This window comes from Vipera berus (genome assembly GCF_964194415.1).
Source record: "Vipera berus genome assembly, chromosome: 9".
Taxonomy (NCBI): domain Eukaryota; kingdom Metazoa; phylum Chordata; class Lepidosauria; order Squamata; family Viperidae; genus Vipera; species Vipera berus.
Genome location: NC_138212.1, coordinates 2436046 through 2460097, shown reverse-complemented (window position 1 = coordinate 2460097; position 24052 = coordinate 2436046). Strand labels below are relative to the sequence as shown.

Below are 24052 nucleotides of genomic sequence, written 5' to 3'. Positions count from 1 at the left end.
CAACATTGAGTGAATTAAGCTTTGCCACATTTTTCTACTAACGCAGGGGTCTCCAACCTTGGCAACGTTAAGACTTGTGGACTTCAACTCCCAGAATTCCTCAGCTGGAGTTGAAGTCCACAGGTCTTAAAGTTGCCAAGGTTGGGGACCTCTGTACTAACGGATATTTATAAGTTCTGGAGGATTCTAAAGAGGGATTGTCCATAATACTTTGAAAAACAGTAATGGAAGACTGGGATGAGCCTGGGAAGAAGCTTGACCACTGCTAGTCTAACCTTCTGCTTTGGTCCTCCATGGACAGATTTCACGGATTGATGGCACTGTGGATAACCCGCCGTGTCTAAAGCTGACACACCGAACGTTTGGCTCCCAGAATGCCATTGTGGAACTCCTTTTCCTGCGTCTCAGCATGCCAGTGGAGTTCCGTGAGAAGTTCAAAGTCCTAGCTGGTACCACACCACTCACTCATGCGCTCACCATCCCTGAAGATGAGGTCAAAGATGTTGACTTTGATTCTGAGTTTGAGCAGTTGAAGAAAACTGCCAGCCGCAAGGAAGCAGAGGAAGCTGAGAAGGAGAAGCAAGGCCCTGGTTCCCCGGCCACCCACAAGGAGTCACCCAAAGAGGCCCCCAAAGCAGAGAACGAGAAGGATTCCTCCAACGAGAAAAGCAAAGCCAAAAGAGGGTAAGAACTCTATGGAAAGCTTACCAGGAGTTCAGGAAATCTCCTAGTGTTGAAATTATTGGGTTCAAAAGGAATAATGAAAAGATCTTTACATATCGGAGTGAGGGAGAAGCATTTTTGGTGTGGAAGGCTATCAACATAATCAGACATATGTTGACTCTGAACTAGTTCTCACTGAGTTGAGTAGGGTTCATTTCCGAGAAGTGTGCCTGGAGAAAATCAGGTGGGACATCTTAGATGAAGGATCTACTGACCTTTCTGATCCTACTCTCCTCCCTATTTATTTTCTCCAGATTCTTGTTCAAAGCCAAGAAAGCCACCACCCTCATTACCCCTGCTCCTGTGGTCTCCACGGTACCACGACTTGAAGAGGAAGTAGTTCCCGATGACCGGGATGATCCAGAGATCATCATGAACACCACAACGGTAACAGGAACTTGGATATCTAGTGACTTAGTGCAATATTGCCTATTGTGCCTACCTGACAATATTCAGATTTGTTTGGAGGGCACTGTAGTGGAATGTAGTCTGAATTCCCAGAAGGGAGGGGCTGCATTCCAGAGGACCAAGAGATAGCGGAGTTCAGATAGTTTGGTTGGAAGAGAAGGAAGATAGCGCCTCCCTAGAAGTTCTCAGAATCTATTTTTAATGATGCAAGTAATTGCTTTAGTTTGGCAGTTTCCTTTATTGTTCATCACCTACAGACATCAATCTTAGCAAACTACTTGGATCATTAAAGAGAGACCCCTGAGAACTTCTAGGGAGTTCATTTTCAACCTTTTTCTCCCAAGGAAACTTTCTAAACTTTGCTGTCTCTTGCTCCTCTGGAATGCAGCCCCTTCCTCCTGGGAATCCAGACTCCATTCCACCACAGTACTTCTGGTGTTCCACAGTGGAAATGCTGGATGGGGGTGAAATTAGCATGTTCTTTTGATAATCTCTACCCATGAGTTATTACAGAATACTTTGCCTATTCCTCATAATATTTGTATGAGGAACTGCACTTCCCATGCCATATTGTTTACCCTTTGCTCCTTTCTCTTTCCAACGTAACAGTATTACTACTCAGTCCGGATATTTGCAGGCCAAGAACCGACTACTGTGTGGGTGGGCTGGGTGACCCCTGATTACCACCAGCACGACATGAACTTTGACCTCACGAAGGTGCGCAATGTCACAGTCACCATGGGTGACGACAAGGGAAACATCCACGACAGGTGAGCGTTATCCTGACCTGCTGTGCGTTGTGGATCAGTTACAAACAATTTCTGACGAATGGAAGTAGGTACCAATAGGGTGGAGATCTGGCCAGATCTGGGGGTGTTTGAAGAGTCTCTTTCCCTGTGCAGGTTGACCAAAGGGGTGAAACAACCTTTTGATGTGGGGGAAAAAAGGGGGTGCAGTTGCCATGAAGGATTTGGGAGAAAGGAGGGAATATAACTTCAAACTTTCTGGATCTCCAATCCAGGGACTTGTAGTATCTCAAGAAAAAGTAGGTTGACATGTCATCTCCACTGTCTTTCACTTCAACAGCATCAAGAGAAACAACTGCTACATGGTTTGGGGAGGGGATTTCGTCAGCAGTACCCAGCAGACCCGAGTGAGCACAGTGGATCTGGTAATCGGTTGTCTTGTTGATTTGGCAACGGGGTTCATGACTTTCACAGCCAACGGGAAAGAAGTCAACACTTTCTTCCAGGTAAGCTGATTCAGGAGACTTTGACAGGGGCTGAAATTTATTAGGGAGATCTTTGGATAGTTGGATAAGAAGTCCAGGAAGTGTTTAGAACAGATAAGGAGACGGCAGAGAAGGTGGATGACTACAGCCCTTGGTGGATCTTTTCTTGGCTACAGAAGACACAAAGGTGAAGTCCTCGGGATGAAACTTTTAGACAAGGAATCTAGGGTAGCTGATGGAGAGAAGATCATAAAGGTTTTCCCAATGACCTGCAAGTAATATAAGAATAATCCAATCCAGATGATATTCAGCAGAGTATTTAAAAATAATAATAACCCAATCCAGATGATATTCAGCTGGATATTTTTTAAAAAATTGGAAAATTGGCACTGGAAGACTGGAATGGGCCATCTGTAGAGTTCAAACCAGCTACTTTATTGTCCTCTGCCTATAATACAGGAATCTCCCCAGATTGGCAGCTTTTGTCTGGGAAAGACCAGATAAGGCTCAGAGGCATTTGGGTGTGTGTGTGTGTGTGCTGGTGGTGGTGGATGAAACCTTGTCCACTTAGTTCAGGCTAATTACCCCCCTCAGCCCTCCTCCCAACTGGGATGATGGCTCTCCACCATGACTTCAGGCTGTGGAAAAGGACTTTATCCCCTTCCTTGAGAACCATATTCATTGGACTTAATGGGATTTACTTTGTAGTTGATCTATATATCAGGGATCACCAAACGTGGCAACTTTTAAGACTTGTGGACTTCAACTCCCAGAATTCCCCAGCCAGACCCGAATACGCCAAGACCTACATATATGTGTGTATATATATATATATATATATATATATATATATATATATATATACAGTTTATGTATATATATGTATATATATTTATATGTATATATGTTTTCTCACAACTGATCCATCTCAGGTGGAGCCCAACACAAAACTGTTTCCTGCTGTGGTCGTGCTCCCAACAAACCAGAATGTAATCCAATTTGAACTGGGCAAACTGAAGGTAAGGCCCATCCCTGAAGCTGCATGTTGGAAAAAAGAAAAAAACACACATTGCTCCTGGAATAATGATGGAATCCCACTTGGATCAGGGTGGTTTGGAAATATTATACACAGATTAGTTAATAAAACAATTTTCTTTTGCTTTTCCAACTCCTCGCGGGACAGAATATTATGCCGATATCAGCTGCCATGTTCCGGAGCGAACGAAAAAATGCGGAACCCCAGTGCCCACCTCGCCTTGCCATCCAAATGCTGGCCCCCATGACCTGGAGCCGTATGCCCAATGAATTTCTACGGGTGGACGTTACTCGCTTTAGTGACCGTCATGGCTGGATGGTTGAATGCGTAGAACCAAACATAATGATGGCTCTTCACATCCCAGAGGAAAACCGGTGAGAGTCGGGGGGGGGGGATTTTGGGACTTAAAATCTGTAGGGTGCCAGGAAAAGGAAGACTATTGGCTAGGTTTATGGTTCTGTCACTCAAGGGGAGCGTGATGGAATTATGGTGGGAAACTCCCAGCCAAGCAGGGAGGAGGGGGTCAAGCAAGGAACTAGCCTTGCATCCTTGCGCAGCTGCACCCTTAAGTTCCATGGAACCTTCTCTGGTTGTTGCCAAGGGAAAGCAAGCAACCTTGGGGAGATTTCTGTCATATAGGTCAAACACAATAAAGTTGCTGATGTGGACCTTTCACAAGAGATCTGGTTGCTTGCACCTGACAACGTAGTCTGGTGTTTCAGAAGAGAGAGGCTGTTTCTAAGAGGGCAAAAAGACAGTTGAGCTTTGGAAGGTCTGGTGAGCTGGAAGAGACTATGGTTGAATCCTCTTTCGCAACTCACAGGGTAGATCTAATAGTTATGCAGATAGTTGCTTTAATCTGGCAAGACTCTTATCTATAGGTGAAGAACAATAAACTACTCCACGTGGCATTCTTGGTTCTTTGGGCCTGCCAGAGAGAGAGCAAATATAATTATATTAAAAAAATGACCCAAATGCCTTTGTCCTCTAAAGATCTTTAATATTTAGGTTTTCGTCTGCCAGTCTAATTTAGCAAAGGGAGACATCTATCGATCGATGTAGTTGGTAAACATTGAACGATAGAAAATCTGGGCGGATTAGCAAATATTTTACTTTCTTAATACTGTACCAAGCTTGGAACTTCCACCCCTCTTTAGCTCTCAGACTTTTCTCCATCCCTCTTTCAGATGTATAGACATTCTGGAATTGTCCGAGCGCCAAGACCTGTTGACTTTCCATTCCCATAGCCTGAAGTTGTACTGTGCCGTGTGCGCCTTGGGCAACAACCGGGTGGCCCATGCCTTGTGCAGCCATGTGGACGAGTCACAATTGCTTTACACCATCGAGAGCAACCATCTTCCAGGTTTGCTGCGTGGTGGCTACTACGACCTCCTTATCAGCATGCACCTGGAGTCGGCCAAGCGTTCCCGTCTCATGATGAACAGCGAGTTCATTGTCCCCATGACGGATGAGACCAAGAGCATCACGCTGTTCCCGGATGGGATGAAGAAACCGGGGTTGCCCGGGGTAGGCATGAGCACCTGTCTACGTCCTCCGTTGCACTTCTCCGACACCTGCTTTGTCAGCACCACCTCTGAGCTCTACCAGCTGAGTCCTTCCATCCCGTTGGATGCGCTGAAGGTGAAGGCCATCAACATGCTGACAGAGGTTGTCCAAGATGGAGGCCAACATACCCGTGACCCTGTCGGGGGTAGCGTGGAGTTCCAGTTTGTGCCAGTTCTCAAGCTGGTCTGCACCCTCCTCATCATGGGTGTGTTTGAGGATGAAGATGTGCGCCATATCCTCAAGATGATTGACCCCAATGTCTTTGGAGAATCCAAAGAGGAGGAGGAAGTGCCAGTGGGTGGTGAGGAGGCGGCGGGGGAAGGAGAAGACCAAGGCTATGTGGAGGAGGAGGAAGCAGAGGAGGAGGAGGAAGAGGAGGAGGAGAAAGAGGCTGGAGGAGAGCAGAAGGAGGAAGCCGAAGAAGGAGAAAAGCAGGAGCTGAAGGCCATTGAGGCTGGAGAAGCTGAACACAAAGAGGATGAGGAAGGATTGGAAGAGGGCCTGCTGCAGATGAAGCTTCCTGAATCAGTCAAGTTGCAGGTAAAAGAAGGAGCTTTGAGAATTCTCTTCGTTTCTATCAGCTTCCCCAGATGCATCCTTCAAATAATTGAAAGGACCTTGAGCAGAAGAAAGAAACTACATATATCATCTCAGAACAGAGTTGGAAGGGACCGTGGAGGTCTTCTAGTCCAACCCCCTGCCCAAGCAGGAGACTCTTTACCATTTCAGACAAGTGGCTGTCCAGTCTCTTCTTGAAAGCCTCCAGTGTTGGAGCAGCCACAACTTCTGAAGGCTAAGCCGTTCCACTGGCTAATTGTTCTCACTGTCAGGAAGTTTCTCCTTGGTTCTTAGAACTAGAAGAGGGGGGGGGGTCACCTGTCCCCCAAAGGCCTTGAAGACAGAACAGGAAGCAATGGGTGGAAAGTAATCCAGAAGAGATCCAACTTAGAAGCTAAGAAAAAAATTCCTGACAGTTAGAACAATTAATCAGTGGAACGGGTTGCCTCCAGAAGTTGTGAATGCTCCAACACTGGAGGCTTTTAAGAGGAGACCGAACAACTTATTTGTCTGGAATGCTATAAGGTCTCCTGCTTAAGCAGGGGTTAGACTGGAAGACCTCCAAGGTCCCTTCCAACTCTGTTATTCTGTTAAGCTAGGTGCCCATCTGGAGGCATCTTTGGATCCTCATCATGCCCAACCTACTTTGCATTTCCCACTGCAACACCTAGATAGCCAGAAGCATTTTTCTTCTCCTCCTTCGTCCCTTCCACCCAAGTCCGGTAGTTGCCTCCATCTTCTCTCTGCCCATCTCCCTTTCTCCTCCTCCCTACAGATGTGCAACCTGCTGCAGTTCTTCTGGGACCGGGAGCTACAGCACCGCGTGGAAGCCATCATTGCTTTCTCCGAGCGCTACGTAGACAGACTACAGACCAACCAACGGCAGCGCTACTCCACGCTGATGCAGGCCTTCACCATGTCGGCTGCGGAGACTGCCAGGCGCACCCGGGAATTCCGCTCTCCTCCCCAGGAGCAGGTACGGGGCGGGACTCTTGAGGACGAGGAGGAGCCAAAGTTAAATGGAGTGGAGAACCACTCAGTGGTAGAACATACAAATGTGTTATGTGCGTCTGCAATGTTGGGCTTAGGAGCTTGAAACTCTGGGAAGGGCTAGTAAATGATTGTCCGAAACCCAATGCGCCTGAGGAATTGCAGTTTAGGTTTAGATTTTAGATTTTTAGATTTAGATTTAGATTTAGATTAGATTTTTTATTTATAAGGCCTCCCAACTACCACATAGGTAGACCTCAGCTTACAATCATTCATTTAGCAACTGTTGAAAGTTATAATGACACCAAAAATAGGACTTCTGACCACTTCTTGCACTTATGACCATTGCAGCATCCCCATGATCAGGTGATCAAAATTTGGGCTCTTGGCAACTGGCATGTACTTACGACAGTTGCAGTGTGCCAGGGTCACGTGATCAACGTTTGTGTCCTTCCCAGTCAGCTGCTGACAAGCAAAGTCGATTGGGGGGGAAGCTGGATTTGCTTAATGACCACGTGATGCACTTAACAACCGTGGCAAAAAAGGTCGTAAAATCAAACATGACTCAGTTAACAACAGCCTTGTATAGCCACAGAAATTCTGGTCTCAGTGGTGGTGATAAGTCAAGGAGGACTTGTACGCTTAGAACAAACCCATAGTCCGTGCAACTCCTGTAGTAGTGGGATCCTGTGACCGTACCACAGTTGCTGGGTTTGGCCCCAGCTGAAATTTCAAGGTGTCTCCTAGAGTAGGGCTCCTAGAGTAGGGCTCCCCAACCCCCGGTCTATGGGCCACAGCACACCAGCAACCAGTCTGCGCACAACCAAGCAAAGCCGCATCCATGGGATGCAGGCAGCACACAAAACCATGCACCCTCCGGTCCGTGGAAAAGCCTCTCTTCATGCAACTGGTCCCTGATGCCCAAAAGATTGGGGACCTCTGTCCTAGAGCAGCTGCCGAGAATATGGAATTTGCATCGTCAGAACCAGGGTGCTCTCCTCATAACAGATCAACATGCTGCTACAATTTAAGAACGGCGCCGATACAGAGGACTGCCCAGTACCTGAACAGATCCGAGATGAATTGCTGGAATTTCATACCGACCTGCTATCCCATTGCGGTAAGACCCTGGAAGCCGAAGGGCACATATCAACTCAAAGTAGAGAAGGATAACGGCAGAGTTCTGGAAACAATTATGGAATTATGGACCACTTCAGACTAGAGGAAAATTGGGAATGAGCTCATTCAGAAAAGTGTTTCCATTCATCTGATCTAGAACAAGGGTGTCCAACCTTGGCAATGTTGACTTGTGGACTTCAACTTCCATAAATCCCCAGCCAGCTTGGCTGGCTGGGGAATTCTGGGTGTTGAGGTCCACAGGTCTTAAAGCGGTTAAAGTTGGGATTTTGGGAGTTGAAGTCCACAGGTCCTAAAGTGGTTGAGGTTGGAATTCTGGGAGTTGAAGTCCACAGGTCTTAAAGCGGTTAAAGTTGGGATTTTGGGAGTTGAAGTCCACAGGTCCTAAAGTGGTTAAAGTTGGAATGCTGGGAGTTGAAGTCCACAGGTCTTAAATTAATCATGATTGGACATCCCAATATAGAATCAGTGGTAGACAAACCCTTTTATTGTAGTTTCTAATCTTAGTTTCCACAATGACCTCATTCGTTCTATTTTAATATCTTTTCCCGGGCAGTCAGGGTAGGATTTTGTTTTATGCTGCCTTCGATCTGCCAGGCAGGTGTCGCCTGTTATCGGATTTTGCGTTCAGCAGCTCGCCATCTTTCCTCTACAGGAATCCAAAGCGACGGGGAGGAGGAACAGGAAGAGGAAGATACTCCCTTTCACCGGCGGTTGATGAATTTGGTGGAGAAGGTGGTGAACCTCCGCAAGAAAAAAGAAGACCAGCAAGATGAGCAGCCTCCAGAGGAGGAACCAAAGCCCAGTAGGTATCCCCAAGTGGTGGAGGGGAAGAGAGTGATGTAGCCAACCCCTAAATCAGTTTTGGTGGAGCCCATGGCCTTCCAAGCATTGTGAGATCCAGTTCTTACCAGCCTTAGCCCGTGTGGTCAAAGTTCTAACAGGAGAACATTAATAGTTATGGAGGCGGATTGGTGAAGACCAATTGAAGAAGTTCTGAAGAAGATGCCCTGGGTTCATCCTGTTCTCCCCACTTTGTAGCCACGTTGCAAGAGCTGATCTCCCACACGATGGTCCATTGGGCCCAAGAGTCCTTCGTCCAGAACCCAGAGCTAGTCCGGTTGATGTTCAGCCTTCTCCATCGGCAATACGATGGCCTTGGTGAGCTTATCCGTGCTATGCCCAAGGCTTACACCATCAACGCCAATTCGGTGGAGGATACCATGAGTCTCCTGGAGTGCCTGGGGCAGATCCGCTCGTTACTCATTGTTCAGATGGGACCTGAGGAGGAGAACCTGATGATCCAGAGCATTGGGTATGTGCTTTCATCTTCTGCAGCTTCTTGAATGGTAGATGTTTTTCACCGCGAAGCTTTTTCATAGGCTCCAATTCAGACTGGAGCTTTTCATTCCATTTGTCACGTTTTCTTCATACAGATTCATTCTGGGGCCATCTAACTGAGAACGATATACTTTGCCTTGACAGGTTTCTCCAGATTTCAAGTAACATTGCTTTTCTGCTTCCTGAAGTCCCTTCTAGTTTGAGATACCTCAAATTGAACTAGGACCCTCTCCAGTAAATTAAGAGCCTCATTTGCAAGAAGGCATGCATCTCTCCCAGATGGTGGATGCTGACCCCTGTTTAGTTCTAAGAGTACAGTGACTGCAGAGTGTAGATTCAGGTGTCCATCAATCTCTTCCCCTGCTCCTTGGCCTAAAATTATCTCCATACTTCCTAGATTATACTCGGATTTCCTTTAAATCACAGCCACTTTCCACCCAAAATACTTAACCTTCTACAGTTGATCTTCTCCAGATACATTGCAGGTCCTAAAACCCACAGCCCAGAGTCTAGAGTACATCCAGAAGACATTAGGGTGTAGTAAGGTGATGTAGTACTAGTAACTCTTTCCTAAGACCTACCTTTTCATTCTTCCCCTGCTAATTCTCACGTTCAGCCAACCTCTACCTGTTAGGTTGAGACTTCCGTTCTTCTTTTTCCATCCTCACTTCTTCCATGTGCTCTGGAGTCCAACTGTTGCTTCTCTGTGTTTCTCTTTGCTAGCAATATAATGAACAACAAGGTCTTCTACCAGCATCCCAACTTGATGAGGGCCCTGGGAATGCATGAGACCGTCATGGAGGTGATGGTGAACGTCCTGGGAGGAGGGGACTCAAAGGTAAGGGACCTTGTCATTTGGCCAGTCAATGCTCTGGTGCCTCACACTTAAGTCATGGGTTGCACACCTGGGCCACCTTTTCAACCTTCCCCCATGCAAAAAACAAAAAACAAAACAAAAAAACATGTCTTGTACCTGTTCTGACAAAACGTTGCTGGCTCCTGGATCTTGGAGACTTTCTTCAAATCAGCCCATTTGAGGTACCTTGTTTCCAAAACTCTTGCTCTTCAGTGCACCGCTTCACCCAGGAAAAGGTCCTAACAACGAGAGGTTTGGTAGTATATTGCCGGTGGAAAAGGACCTGATGATGCAGGTGCTCCCCCAGGCCATCAAGGAAGCTCTCTCTCGTCCCCAACAGGAGATCCGCTTCCCTAAAATGGTGACCAACTGTTGCCGCTTCTTGTGCTACTTCTGCCGGATCAGTCGCCAGAACCAACGTTCCATGTTTGACCATCTCAGCTACCTGCTGCAGAATAGCGGGATCGGGCTGGGTGAGTCGCCGGGCTCAGTACAAGGCCTGGGATACGGTGGAGACGATCAAGCCCAGAGATGAACGCTGTCCTATGAAGAGGGACTCTTCTGGCGGGTTAGGATTGAGCCTATGCGGGTCTCTGACGTAAACCCAACATTTGTCCTCAAAAGTTGAGATATTTTAATTGGGGTTTTGAAATTGGTCTGCAGTTTGATGCAGGGGAGAGTGGTGGGGTCTTCATCTCCTGTTCTCAGGGGGCATTGCCAGGTTCCTCCAACCTCTGAGGCACTGCTAAGTTCACTGATGGATCTCCCTCCCTCCCTTCCCTCCCTCCCTCCCATCCATCCACCCACCCATCCATCCATCCATCCATCCATCCATCCATCCATCCGTCATCCATTCCTTCCCTCCCTCCCTCCTTCCTTTTTTCCTTCCTTCCTTGCTTGCTTGCTTCCTCACTTCCTTCCTTCTCTTCCAGGCATGCGAGGATCCACGCCCTTGGATGTGGCAGCTGCTTCGGTCATTGATAACAATGAGCTGGCCCTGGCTTTGCAGGAGCAAGATCTGGAAAAGGTAGCATTGCCCACCAAGAGGGTGTCAACACGCAAGGGTGGATGGCAAAGAATATCCCACTCATATCCTAGAGTGGGAAGGAGGTCTTGGGGCTCCCTGCTCAGGGCAAGAATCCCAGTGGAAGCACCCCAGACTCATGGTGTTCCATAGTTTGCTAATGAAGCGTCTGCAACAAAACCGCCAAGCTCAGAGAGCACCGAGGAGCCCACAGTCATCTTGCTCCTCTCCCCAAAGCCCACTCCCTTCAAGCACTGGTGATATTACCTAGTTGGGTCATGAAAGCTCTGCAAGAAAACAGCTAAACTCAGAGAGCACCAAGAACTCCACAATTCAACCTTGAACCTGAGAGACCCTCCTTTATTGGTTAACATCCTTTCTACCTTCATTCCATGCATCCTGGGCAGTCTCTGATTATGGTTAGGCTATTATGCGATAGGCCCTTCCTAGGCAATGATTACAAACTCTTCCAGTTCAGCTTGCTTTGATGTATTTGCTTTGGTAGGAGCTCCCTGGAGATCTATGGACTTCTTGAGAACTTTTCTCCTTCCCTCCGTAGGTGGTGACCTACCTTGCTGGCACTGGCCTCCAGAGCTGTCCCATGTTGCTCTCCAAGGGGTATCCCGACATTGGTTGGAACCCTTGCGGAGGCGAGCGATACCTGGATTTCTTGCGCTTCACCGTCTTCGTCAATGGTGAGTTGGGCGGCCAGCATAGTCACACACTGAGACAAAGAGCAGATGTCTTCTAGCCCTAAGAACGTTGCAGTTGCCAAAGAAACATTTGGGAAACAAGATTCTGCAACTCATCCTTCTGTGGTGAAAGTACATGGAAGCTAAGTATATTCATCCATCCATCCATCCATCCATCAAATTTGTAGAGTTGCCCAACCCACCCATAGGTGACAATGAGCGGCCTACATTTTTTTAAAAATGGAAATTTATGATTTAATAAAATCTGTTTGAAAAGCTCAACCCATCCCCCCAGGGCAGCAGCAACACAATCAAAGGAACTGCTTGATGGCCTCCATTTCCATTTTGGGAATGCTGACAAAACATTTTTAGGGCCTTTCGGAAAAGCAGCAGGGTGAGGGATAAAGGGATGATATTCCATAAAAAGGGGGCCACCACTAAGAAGGTCCTTTTTGGTGACTCTACCAGAGGACAACCTCTAACCGATAGGAGCTGTCACACGCCTTGCTTTCCCAACCTGGTGGATTGGATGGATGTAAAAGGGGAGAGGCAGTTCTTCGAACACCCCGGCTCCCGATGTTACCACCTCCATTTTGCCTTTCTAGACTCCTGGGCTAATCAGTTACTCCCGTAGGGTCTCCTTGAGGTCCTTCTCTTTCCACAGGTGAGAGCGTGGAGGAGAACGCCAACGTGGTGGTGCGCCTGTTGATCCGTCGCCCTGAGTGCTTTGGACCGGCCCTGCGCGGGGAAGGAGGCAATGGCCTACTGGCCGCCATAGAGGAGGCCATCCAGATCTCCCAGGATCCTGCCCGGGATGGTCCTACTATCAAGAAGGATCGCCGCCGGGAATTGTGCGTGAAGGGCTGGCTGGAAGCTGGTGGGGGGCGGGGGAGAAACCTGTTGCATAATCTGGAAGGGCTTCTCTTGCTTGACCAGCCTCCAAGTACAATTCTGGTTTGGAGGCCAAGCTTCTCCTCATTTTTCTGTTCTCGCCATCTCTTTCTGGCCCGATGAGTTTTTAAAAATTGAGAATTTCTAAAAGACAACCCTGACTGCTCTTTAGAAGGCCAGATCCTGAAGCTGAAACTCAAATGCTTTGGCCACCTAATGAGAAGGAAGGACTCACTGGAGAAGAGCCTAATGCTGGGAAAGGTTGAGGGCAAGAGAAGAAGGGGACGACAGAGAACGAAGTGGCTGGATGGAGTCCCTGAAGCAGGAGGCCTGAGCTTAAAGGGACTCCAGAAGATGGTAGAGGACAGGAAGGCCTGGAGGAACGTTGTCCATGGGGTCGCAATGGATCAGACACGACTTCGCAACCAACAACAACAACAAGGGACACTTTGCATTTATAGTATTGGGAATATATCTTAATGAACTGCCCGCCACTCTGTATTTTGCGCCAGAGTCACTGAGAGTATAGTCGTCGTTTCCTTTTTTTTTTTTTTAAACCCACTAACCCAGGGGTAGAGAACCTCGGCTCTTTAATGACTCGTGGAGTTGACGTCCACGAGTCATAAAAGAACCGAGGTTGCCTACCCCTGCACTAGCCATTCGGATCCCCCTTTATGCCTCCTGTGTTCACCTTGTCCTTTAGACGGGCGACCTTGCTTGCTTGCTTGTTGATTTTATTACATTGATAGGCCGCCTGCCTTGCTGCTGTGGGCCGCTAGGGTGCTTGTGACGTGACAAACAAAGCCATATTTTGAAACAGTAAAGAGAACATTAGAATGGGCAAAGATGGCGGGGAGTACACAATGGAGGGGCGGAGGGATCTTCTATTTTAATACTCTAAACGCCTCAGAAAGGCCTGCCTTTGTAGCTAATGCTGCTCTCTCCCCCTGCTCTCTTTTTCACTCCCTCACCCCCAGATTTGGGGGAGAAGAAACTCACGAGGATTACCGGGTCCATTTGGGCAACGCGATCATGTCCTTCTACGCCGCCCTCATCGACCTGCTGGGACGGTGTGCCCCTGAAATGCACGTAGGTCTCCTCTCTTCCCTTCATTGTTGTCTTGTCCCTCAGGGGCAGAAGGTTGTCAGGTTCTCCCAAGTTTACCTTACGACCACAGTGGAGGCAAAATTTCCGTTGCAAAGCCAGACGGTTGTTAAGTGAATTTTGCCCCATTTTTATGAGCTTTCTTGCCGCCGTGGTTCAGCCAATCACTGCAGTCGTTAAATTAGTAAGCAAACCTGGCTTCTCCGCTTTGCAAGGTTGCCAAAGAGGATCAGGTGATTCCAGAACACGGCAACCGTCATAAATCTGCCTCGCCCAGTTTTCGAATTTTGATCACCTGCAACGGTCGTAAGTGCGAAAGATGGTCAGGTTGCTTTTTCCAATGCCATTGTAATTTGGAATGGTCACTAAATGAACTGTTGTTAAGTCGAGGACTACCTGTTCAGCATTCAGAGGTTTGGGCCATCTCCCCTCCCACTGATCCCATTTCTTTACAAAACAGCCCTTTCTTCTCTAGCTTTCTTTTACACCCAAGCGAGCCCTTGCTCGGATTACCTACTAGGTTAGGGTTAGGTCACCATGAGCTCATAGAGCACAGTGGTCATCGCCAACAAATTCGGAGTGGTTGGGTATGGTTAGGAGGGCACTGACTTTTCTAGCCTGCCCTATCTAGGTTTCCTGGTAAAATACATGGGAAAATCCCATTGGCGGAAAATTCCACTTAGAGGCTCACACTGTCTCCCCTCATCTGGTTTCCTTTCTTAACAGCTCATCCAAGCTGGTAAGGGGGAAGCCCTCCGGATCAGAGCCATCTTGCGTTCCTTAGTGCCCATCGAGGACCTTGTTGGAGTCATCAGCCTCCCGCTGCAGATCCCTTCATTTGGCAAAGGTATGGTGGCCCTTTGGGCAGCAAAGTATTCGTAGGAGGTTCTACTTCCTACTCCTAGACTTAGTTCATCTATTGCCCATTTGTGGTGGAACCATCGGCTGAAAGGGGGGCGCCCTGCCAGTTGGAGTGAAGAGAGATTCCAGCATAGAGTCAATTTGGGGAATGAGACATCAAAGATCAAAGCCTTAGGTCCATATCTGCCATTTCCCAAGTGAAGGCAGACAGTGTGGCAAGATTCTTGTAATGTAGGTGTTCAGCAATAAAATATCTGCTTCAGCCTATCCACTGGGTTGCTTGTGTAGGAAAAGGGCAGGCAGAGCTGGGGGACTAAGTTCGGTGTGTCATCAGCTTAAGAGTCATTACGTTCTCACAAAGCGCTCCAAGTCCAACCCCTCTTGAATTCCACTGACCCACATCGGGTGCCAATTTAGTATTGAACTATATACTTGACCAGGTTAATGTTAGGCGCAAAGAATCAGGACCGTATGTTGAGTTGCAGTTCATAAGATTTATTGCTCAAGCCTATACGCAAGAACCTAGTCAACTAAAGTTCAAAAGTAAATTGGCGCTAGATAAGGGTCAATAGAATTCAATAGGGTTTGGATTGTGACTTGTTTGTGGCAACGTAATGACTCTAAGCTAATGGCACACTTCACTCCCCTAGCTCGGCCTGCCCTTCTCCTACATTTTGTGCCTGACACCATTTGACCCTCACTCCTTGGAAAGTCTGCCTTTCTCTCCTCTCTCTGGTCACTACCCCCACCTCCATCTCCTCTGACATATAGTCTGCCCTTCCCACTCTAGATGGCAGTGTCATTGAACCCAAGATGTCTGCCAGCTTTGTGCCTGACCATAAGTCACCCATGGTGTTGTTTCTGGACCGTGTGTACGGCATCGAGAACCAGGACTTCCTCCTCCATGTGCTGGAAGTGGGTTTTCTCCCAGACATGAGAGCTGCAGCCTCCTTGGACACAGTAAGTAGCTCTGGGGCTGGATGATATCATCACAACATTCAAAGTCTACACATAGGATCGGATTATTGGTGGAACCACTGTCTCCAGTGTTTTCTGATCACCCCACTGCTCCACACATGCTCAAGCATGCTCAGATCTGTCGTGTGATGGGACTTGGGAGGAGTTGCTTTTCTGTTGTGGTGTCTGCTCTGTGCAACCACCCTCCACCTCGGCATCAATCCTAGCTTGCTATGGTGGGGAAAGTGAACGTTGTGTAAGGTTTTTGTCCACATCTGTAATGCTTTGGGGTGTTTCCCTTTGGGTTAAGAGCAGGGGTTGGTTAAACAAAGACTGGAGATTTTCCCCAGGCCCATCTTTTGACTGAGTTTGAGAGGGATTCCGATGTATCTGCTGAGAGAATGTAAAGTTTTGTTTAAGGTTCTCCAACTTTGTGCATGGCTGTTGGGAGAGATGGTGCCCATAGACAGGGAGCTGGTGTGACTACACGCAGTCCTCGACTTACAACAGTTCCTTAATGACCATTTGAAGCTACAATGGCACTGAAAAAAGTGACTTATAAGTTTTTCACACTTACAGCCATTGCAGCATCCCCATGGCCAGGTGATCAAAATTCAGACGTTTGGCAACTGACTTGTATTTGTGAGGGTTGCAGTGTCCTGGGGTCACGTGATTCTCTTTTATGACCTTCTGACAAACAAAGTCAGCGAGGAAGCTAGATTCCCTTAACAAATTAAGAACTGCAGTGATTCACTTAACAACTGTGGCAAGGAAGGTCATAAAATGGGGCACATCTCTCTTAGCACCTGTCTCACTTAGCAGTGGAAATTTTGGTGGCGGTCATAAGTTGAGGACTACCCGTACAACAAACCAGCAGTTTTCCAGGAAGGGGGGGGGAGAACATTCCGGAAAGGGAGGGCAGATAAGAGGCAGCCCAGCCCAGAACTGTATAGGACAGGGGTGGGCAACCTTGGCTCTTTTATGACTCGTGGACTTCAACTTCCAGAATTCCTGAGCCAGCAGGAATTCTGGGAGTTGAAGTCCACGAGTCAAAAAAGAGCCAAGGTTGCCTACCCCTGGTATAGGAGACAGAGGACAAGAGCCATTCCCTAGAATTTCCCAGGGTATATCCATTAGGATGAGAGTAGTAAGGGTTTAGTCTGGCAAAATTCTGTCCGTTGGATGCAAACAAATAAAAAACTGAATGGAGTTGAATTGTTCTTTATTATTCCTGGGTTTTAGCCTGACAGCTTTGAAAAGACAAATCGGGCCAGGATGTGCCTTGGCCACTCCTTTCTCTCTCAGCCAAATGTCCCTCATGGCTTCTCCTCCCCACAGGCTGCCTTTAGCACCACAGAGATGGCCCTGGCCATGAACCGCTACCTCTGCCTGGCTGTGCTGCCGCTCATCACCAAATGCGCCCCTCTCTTTGCTGGCACTGAGCACCGGGCTATCATGGTGGATTCCATGTTGCACACCATCTACCGGCTGTCTCGTGGTCGCTCCCTTACCAAGGCCCAGCGTGACGTCATTGAAGATTGCCTCATGGCGCTGTGCAAGTAAGGAGAAGAATTGTAGGAGAAGGAGTGGTGGAACCTGGGGGTGGCGTTAAAAGAGGGATCAGCCTAGAATCACTACGTAGTCGCAAGCAGGCTAAGCCCAACCTCCTTTGTATTCTGTTGAGCCTTACCCGACTCCAAGCAGCTGCTAGCCATTAGTTGAGAAGTTTCCTGTGCATAGGCAGTTTAGCAATAAAATAATTTAACTGGACCTTCACATCTGGACCTGGTCTTTCACACCTGACCAAGAATCAGGAATTTGTGGGTCAGCTCCAACATTCCTGCACTGTGGCAGCTTCGTCGGAGTAAGCTTAGCCCTTGAACAGGAGAACTTCTAATGATCATTCATACAACTTTCCTTCCCTCTTTCTCCTTAAATTCCTTCCAGATGGTGGCCTCCAAAAATTTTTACTTAAAAGATATTAGGAAGCTATTTTGTTTATTCCGTCCTTAACCAATAAGGATATTTTTTAAAAAGTGGAAATCTTAGCGAGAAACACAGGAAGTAATGGAAAACAACGTAACGTGGCCACCAGGTGATAGTCTGCCATTTAGACCTACGGTAGCATCATCTGGAGGCAACTGAATTGCCAGCCAGAAGGAGAAACGGGGTGGACAGATCATTCTTGACTATAATGCCTTTTTGACTTTGCTTACTCATTGTCCGGCTTGTCCTTCAAGGTATATAAGGCCCTCCATGCTCCAGCATCTTCTCCGCCGGCTGGTGTTTGACGTACCCATCCTCAATGAATTTGCCAAAATGCCTCTCAAGGTAAACCATTGCCGTGTGACCATATTAGGTAAAGTATTAGCCAGTGCATTGCCAGAACAGGCCAACATCCAATGCTTGGCTATTGTTAACTTAGAATTTTTTCCCATTACCATATAAAACACGACACCCTGCCTGCTGTAGCCTTCCCCAGCCTGATTGTGACTATATATGGCCTTCCGGCTTACGACATGTTCTTTTTCCTGTTCTCCATCCAGCTGTTGACTAATCATTATGAGCGTTGCTGGAAGTACTACTGCCTTCCTACTGGTTGGGCCAACTATGGGGTCAGCTCAGAGGAGGAACTTCACCTGACACGGAAACTCTTCTGGGGTATATTTGAGTCATTGTCCCATAAGGTGAGCAGTGTGCTTATCCTTGACCTCAAGTGGGGGCTTCGAGATAAGCCAAAATCCCAGGTTTGCAGTGTTCTAGAAGCAACATCTTTTCTAGAAGGTCAACATTTGCGTCCATCTATGGGCAACTGAATAGGAACTGAGAAAAGATCAAAAAGAGCAGCGTTTCTGAACTCGGGCAGCTTGAAGAGGTGTGGACTCCCAGGAAGTTGGCTGGCTGGGGAATTCTGGGAGGTGAAGTCCACTCTTCTTCAAGTCGCCAAAGTTGAGAAACACGGAACAAGAGCTTGTTAAGAATGGAAGACCACCTCTGAGCATTCGGCAGATCTTCTTCTTCTTCCTATATTTGAAAGCAAAGAGATTGTGGCAACCTTGGCTCTTTTATAACTCGTGGACCTCAACTCCCAGAATTCCCCAGCCAGCATAGGGAAGGCGTCCGGAGTTTGCTTCCTTTTGGGCAACTTCCTTTGTCTGTGCGATCGGGTGCCATCAAACTCTCGGCCATTAATGTTGAGCTCTAGCTAATTCAGGGGTAGGCAACCTCGGCGCTTTTATGACTCGTGGACTTCAACTCCCAGAATTCCTGAGCCAACATGGCTCAGCTTGGAAACCTCTCCCTTTCCCCTCAGCATGGCTGGCTCAGGAATTCTGGGAGTTGAAGTCCACGAGTCAAAGAAGAGCCGAGGTTGCCTACCCCTGAGCTAATTGAATGAATGAATGAACTTTTGTTGTCAAAGTACAACATGTGCACAGTGAGATTGGCTGAGCCTCCCTTCGTGCCCCCCCCCACAACTCACAGTGACAACAAACCCACCATCTTGTTACGCCGTGTGAGCTAATTGCACAACACGCTGGCCTTGCAAGTCAATCATCTGACGGGAAACATTGCTGAAAATGATAGTGGAGTTCTGAAAAACCACAAAAATATTCTTGGGGGAGCATTTCAATGGACGGTATTGCCTGACGAAGCATCTTTTCGCTCTTCCTGTTCTTCCTTTGATGTTCAGAAATTTGACTCCGATCTGTATAAGCTGGCCATGCCCTGCTTGTGTGCCATCGCCGGCGCCATTCCTCCAGACTACGTGGATGCCAGCTATTCTTCAAAAACCGAAAAGAAGGCTTCAGTGGATGCCGAGGGCAACTTCGACCCCAAGCCAGTGGAAACGCTAAAGTGAGTGTTTACAGGGGAAAGTTTTGACTGGCCAAATTTTACATCATGATGCTTAGAATGTCATTCTTACCCCTCTGGCTTGTAAAATAATGTTCTAGTATAGACAGCAGGGTTTGAAAAGATATTCCCATTGGCCAATGCGAGCGGTGACTTCTAGAGGTGGCCATCCAGCCTCTCTTTAACCCGCCCCTCCCCAGCAAAGAAATGCCCACCCCCCCTCCTTCAGACAGGGTCTTTCCTCGTTGATCCTGCCAGGCCCAAGAATCAAGAACGACACGTGGAGTAGTTTATTGTCATTTGCCTACAGACGGAATCTTGCCAGGTTAAAGCAATTAGGTGCCATCACTATATATTTATTTATTATTTAGTCATAATCATAGTAAAGTTGGAAGAGACCTTGGAGGTCATCTAGTCCAACCCCCTGCTCAGGCAGGAAACCCTATACCATTTCGGACAAATGGCTGTCAAGCTCTTCTTAAAAACTTCCAGTGTTGGAGCATTCACCACCTCTGGAGGCAGGTTGTTCCACTGGTTAATTGTTCTAACTGTCAGGAAGTTTCTCCTTAGTTCTAGGTTGCTTCTCTCCTTGATTAGTTTCCATGATCTGTTGCTTCTTGTCCTGCCTTTGGGCGTTTTGGAGAAGAGCTTGACTCCCTCTTCTTTGGGGCAGCCCCTGAGATACTGGAAGACTGCTATCATGTCCCCCCTCATCCTTCTCTTCATTAAACTGGACATACCCAATTCCAGCAACCGTTCCTTATATGTTTATTTGTATATATATGTATATATTTATTTATTTATATCCCACCTTTACTATTTTTACAAACAGCTCAAGGCAGCGAACATACCCAACACCCCTTCCTGCCCCTGTTTTCCCCACAACAGCCCACCCCTCCAAATGTCCTTCTCTTCCTCCTTTTCTTAGTGTCATCATTCCCGAGAAGCTGGACTCTTTCATCAACAAGTACGCTGAGTACACTCATGAGAAGTGGGCCTTTGACAAGGTAAGAAGCCTGCCACACAACCTCTCTGGTTCCCTGAGATCTGATCTGGTGGCTTCCTGGTGTCCTCGGCAAGTACTTCCTGCTTCCTGGTTGGGCAGAGAAGAGCAGATACAACCCACCTTTATTATTTTTATAAATAACTCAAGGCGGTGAACATACTCCTTATGCTTTCCTCCTCCTATTTTCCCCACAACAACAGCCCTGTAAAGTGGGTTGGGCTGAGAGAGAGTGACTGGCTGGGTGACTGGTCACCCAGCTGGCTTTCATGCCTAAGGCGGGACTAAAACTCCCGGTCTCCTGGTGATTGGCCCAAAGTCATCCAGCCAGCTTTCATGCCTAAGGCAGGACGAGAACTCATGGTCTCCTGGTGATTGGCCCAAAGTCACCCAGCTAGCTTTCATGCCTAAGGCGGGACTAAAACTCCCGGTCTCCTGGTGATTGGCCCAAAGTCACCCAGCTGGCTTTCATGCCTAAGGCGGGACTAGAACTCCCAGTCTCCTGGTGATTGGCCCAAAGTCACCCAGCTGGCTTTCATGCCTAAGGCAAGACTAGAACTCTCAGTCTCCTGGTGATTGGCCCAAAGTCACCCAGCTGGCTTTCATGCCTAAGTCGGGACTAGAACTCACCTGGTTTTCAACTACTATGTCTGACAGTCTCCTTTTTCCACAGATTCAGAATAACTGGTCCTTTGGGGAGGCGTTTGATGAGCAGGCCAAGACTAATCCTATGTTGCGTCCTTATAAGACATTCTCTGAAAAGGTTAGGGCTCCTTCCCCACCATTCCTCCCTCCGTAAACGGGCACAAGGATTGCATGACTCCTCGAGTCCAAGGCGGAGGGAAAGGCGCACGTGGCATTTGGAGGCCTTTCCGGAAAAAGAGCCTCCCTACTTGTCACCTGACTGGTTTTTTTCCTCTGGCAGGATAAGGAAATTTATCGGTGGCCCATCAAAGAATCTCTGAAGGCCATGATTGCTTGGGAGTGGATGATGGAGAAAGCCCGCGAGGGCGACGAGGAGAAAACGGAGAAGAAGAAAACCCGCAAAATCTCTCAGACAGCCCAGGTTGCTTTCTAGAAAAATCCTTCTCCTCCATTTTTCCTGTCCGTACGGTCTTCCTGTCTCAGCTACTACCTGAGTGTTTCCAAGCGTGCACTTACTCTAGGTCGCTGTTTCTCAAACCTGACAACTTTAAGATGGGTGGACTTCAACTCCCAGAATTCCCCAGCCAGCATGGGGAATTCTGGGAGTTGAAGTCCACCCATCTTAAAGTTGTCAGGTTTGGAAACATTGTCCTTAGCTAACGGTGATGGTTCCTTGTAAAACTATAAAATCATATATTTTTTTTAAGAAGAAAAATTGTACCTCCACAGGATTTCGCCTCAGGCTTTTCTGCACAATGTGCCGCTCACTCTTCAGGTGTAGACATCGCGGTTATCCTGAAAGGCAGTACCACAACCGCCAAAAGAGCCTCCTCAGAAACCGAGTCTAGATCTTGCTGCGTTGTGTAGAAACAGAGAGCGAACCCCACTCCCCTTCTAGCACTGATGAGGTTCCCTAGCTGGGTCGTGAAACGTCTGCCAGAAAAGAGCCAAGCTCGGAGAGCACCGAGGACTCCACATATGGAAATGAAATAAAAATTTAAAAAAAAATGAACAAGCAGTAGACTTGGGAATCTGGAGGATGGGATCAAGGAGAGCTAGCTAGGAAGATGAGAAGGATGGGGACAATGGATGTCAAGCATGCCTGTTTCTGTGTTTTCCTTCAGGCCTACGACCCCAGCCATGGTTACAATCCTCAGCCAATAGATCTGTCTGCAGTGACTCTTTCCAGGGAATTACAGGTGAGAAAGGCTGGCCTCACAAGCATCGATGACCTGCCAACAAATAGGGAAGGAATAATTTGTAGTCAGAACAAATAACCCAATAAATGTAGACCTCAAGGTTACCCTGAAAAGCAGCATCACAACCGCCAAAAAGTCGAGATCTTTCTGCATTGTACATAAACAGAGTGAACCCCACTCCCTTCCAGCACTGTTGATCTTCTCTAGTTGGGTCATGAAACGTCTGCAAGAAAATCTCCAAGCTCAGAAACCACCAAGGACCCCACAGTTCTCCTCCTCCTCCTCCTCCTCCTCCATGTAAATTAGGATTCAGTTGGCTATGACCGGGTCCTTCGTATCCACCCAACTGATCTCGGTTCTCCTTTCACAGGCCATGGCAGAGCAACTGGCTGAGAACTATCACAACACCTGGGGACGCAAGAAGAAATTAGAGCTGGAGAGCAAAGGTGAGATTCCGGACCTTTTGAAGGACGCTGATGTTCTCTTTTCTTATTGCCCCTGCAGGGAAATAACTTACCTGCTTTCTCTTTTTCTCCAAGGAGGTGGAACCCACCCCTTGCTGGTGCCGTATGACACGCTGACGGCCAAAGAGAAGGCTCGGGACCGGGAAAAAGCTCAGGAGTTGCTTAAATTCTTACAGCTTAATGGCTATGCAGTGACTCGGTAAGTATGGAGGGGGCTAAAAATGGGTTGGCTGAAATAGAGTGTCTTCTCACAGTTGCACTGATGACGTTCCCTAGTTTGGTAATGAAACGTCTGCAAGAAAAGAACCAAGCTCAGAGGGCACCCAGGACCCCACAGTCGTCCTCCTTCCTTTCTCCTTCTCCTCCTCTCCACAAACCTCACTCCCTTCTAACACTGATGATGTTACCTAGTTTGGTAAAGACACATCTGCAAAAAAAAATAAAGGCCCAACAAGTTCAACACCAAAGGCCCCACAATCTAGCCTTGAGCAACAGAGATTCTCTTCTTCTTGAAGTTGTTTTAAAATAAATCAATTCTTCTGCTGCTTTGAATGTACAGGGATTAATGTCTGCATATCAAAGGCCTTTTCGTTTAGAGGCTCTTTATTTTTCTAAGATGCTAATTGATTTTAATGTATTAATCAATGGTTGTTTTCCTCTGGATCTGGCCTGCACTTAGGTTTAAGTGCCTAATAAATGACTACTGAACAAGCAAAGGACTGGGGAAATATTCCCATGTATTTTGGGCATTTGAGAATTCCTGGAAAAGGGTTTCATGGTCTCTTCCTGTAGAGGACATAGAGAATGTCCTTGAGGACAGGAGGAATAATCAGTATCAATTCAATGTCAACATCCAGTTGGAAAATCCAAATAAAACTCCAGATTAATTTCCATTTCCGAAAATCTTACTGTTTACTGAATACATTGCTTGGTTACGTTGAAGCAAAACTAACTCTGTGGTTCCCACACCAATTCATAGACTTAAACGATAGTTTTCCCAGCCAAACCCCCAATGTCTTATGTAATCCATATCAACAAGTCCACTTTGTTATGGGAACCATCTGCTTTAAATCCACACCTGTTCTGGTGTCCTTGACAAGGCTTCAAGCTCCCATGGTCTGTAGCTGAATTGAAGAAGTTTCATTTCTCCAACTACTCACTGGAAAGTAACACCTCACACTCCCTTAATCAGAATGCAAGTTGAAACGCAGAGGAACGTAGCTGCCAAGGTTTCATCCTGGGTTAGATAAGAGGGGGTTTAGCCTAGGCCAAGATAGTAACCAAGCAAAAACCCCTCCCTAGTTCACACAAAGATACAGTGAGGAAGTGGGACACACATTCAGACTTATAAGATTCTGTTAACTATAGCTGTGATAATAAATGTACGGTAATTCTAAACCTAAGTGGCATTGGTCCATCATTCATGGACAACTCTCAAAGCTAACACCAGCCAGAGCATAGAACAGTTCAAAGAAGTAGTGCAAGATCAGAAGATGTGGAGAGGCCTGGCCAAG

General features: G+C 47.4%; 1 protein-coding gene across 1 annotated transcript in view; it reads left to right on the top strand.

Annotated features, from left to right (window-relative positions):
- Positions 1-24052, top strand: part of RYR1 (ryanodine receptor 1) — a 117250-nt gene that overhangs the window by 38607 nt on the left and 54591 nt on the right. The window contains 29 exon segments of the mRNA XM_081334968.1: positions 302-684; positions 978-1110; positions 1741-1901; positions 2218-2383; positions 3295-3381; positions 3546-3772; positions 4586-5504; positions 6298-6498; positions 7521-7632; positions 8305-8454; positions 8691-8964; positions 9714-9828; positions 10187-10319; positions 10779-10873; positions 11430-11565; positions 12227-12413; positions 13431-13542; positions 14284-14404; positions 15209-15378; positions 16714-16934; positions 17616-17706; positions 17922-18062; positions 19067-19230; positions 20156-20234; positions 20904-20993; positions 21156-21296; positions 22000-22074; positions 22445-22520; positions 22614-22737. Of these exon segments, the coding sequence (XP_081191094.1) occupies positions 302-684; positions 978-1110; positions 1741-1901; positions 2218-2383; positions 3295-3381; positions 3546-3772; positions 4586-5504; positions 6298-6498; positions 7521-7632; positions 8305-8454; positions 8691-8964; positions 9714-9828; positions 10187-10319; positions 10779-10873; positions 11430-11565; positions 12227-12413; positions 13431-13542; positions 14284-14404; positions 15209-15378; positions 16714-16934; positions 17616-17706; positions 17922-18062; positions 19067-19230; positions 20156-20234; positions 20904-20993; positions 21156-21296; positions 22000-22074; positions 22445-22520; positions 22614-22737 (5084 nt within the window).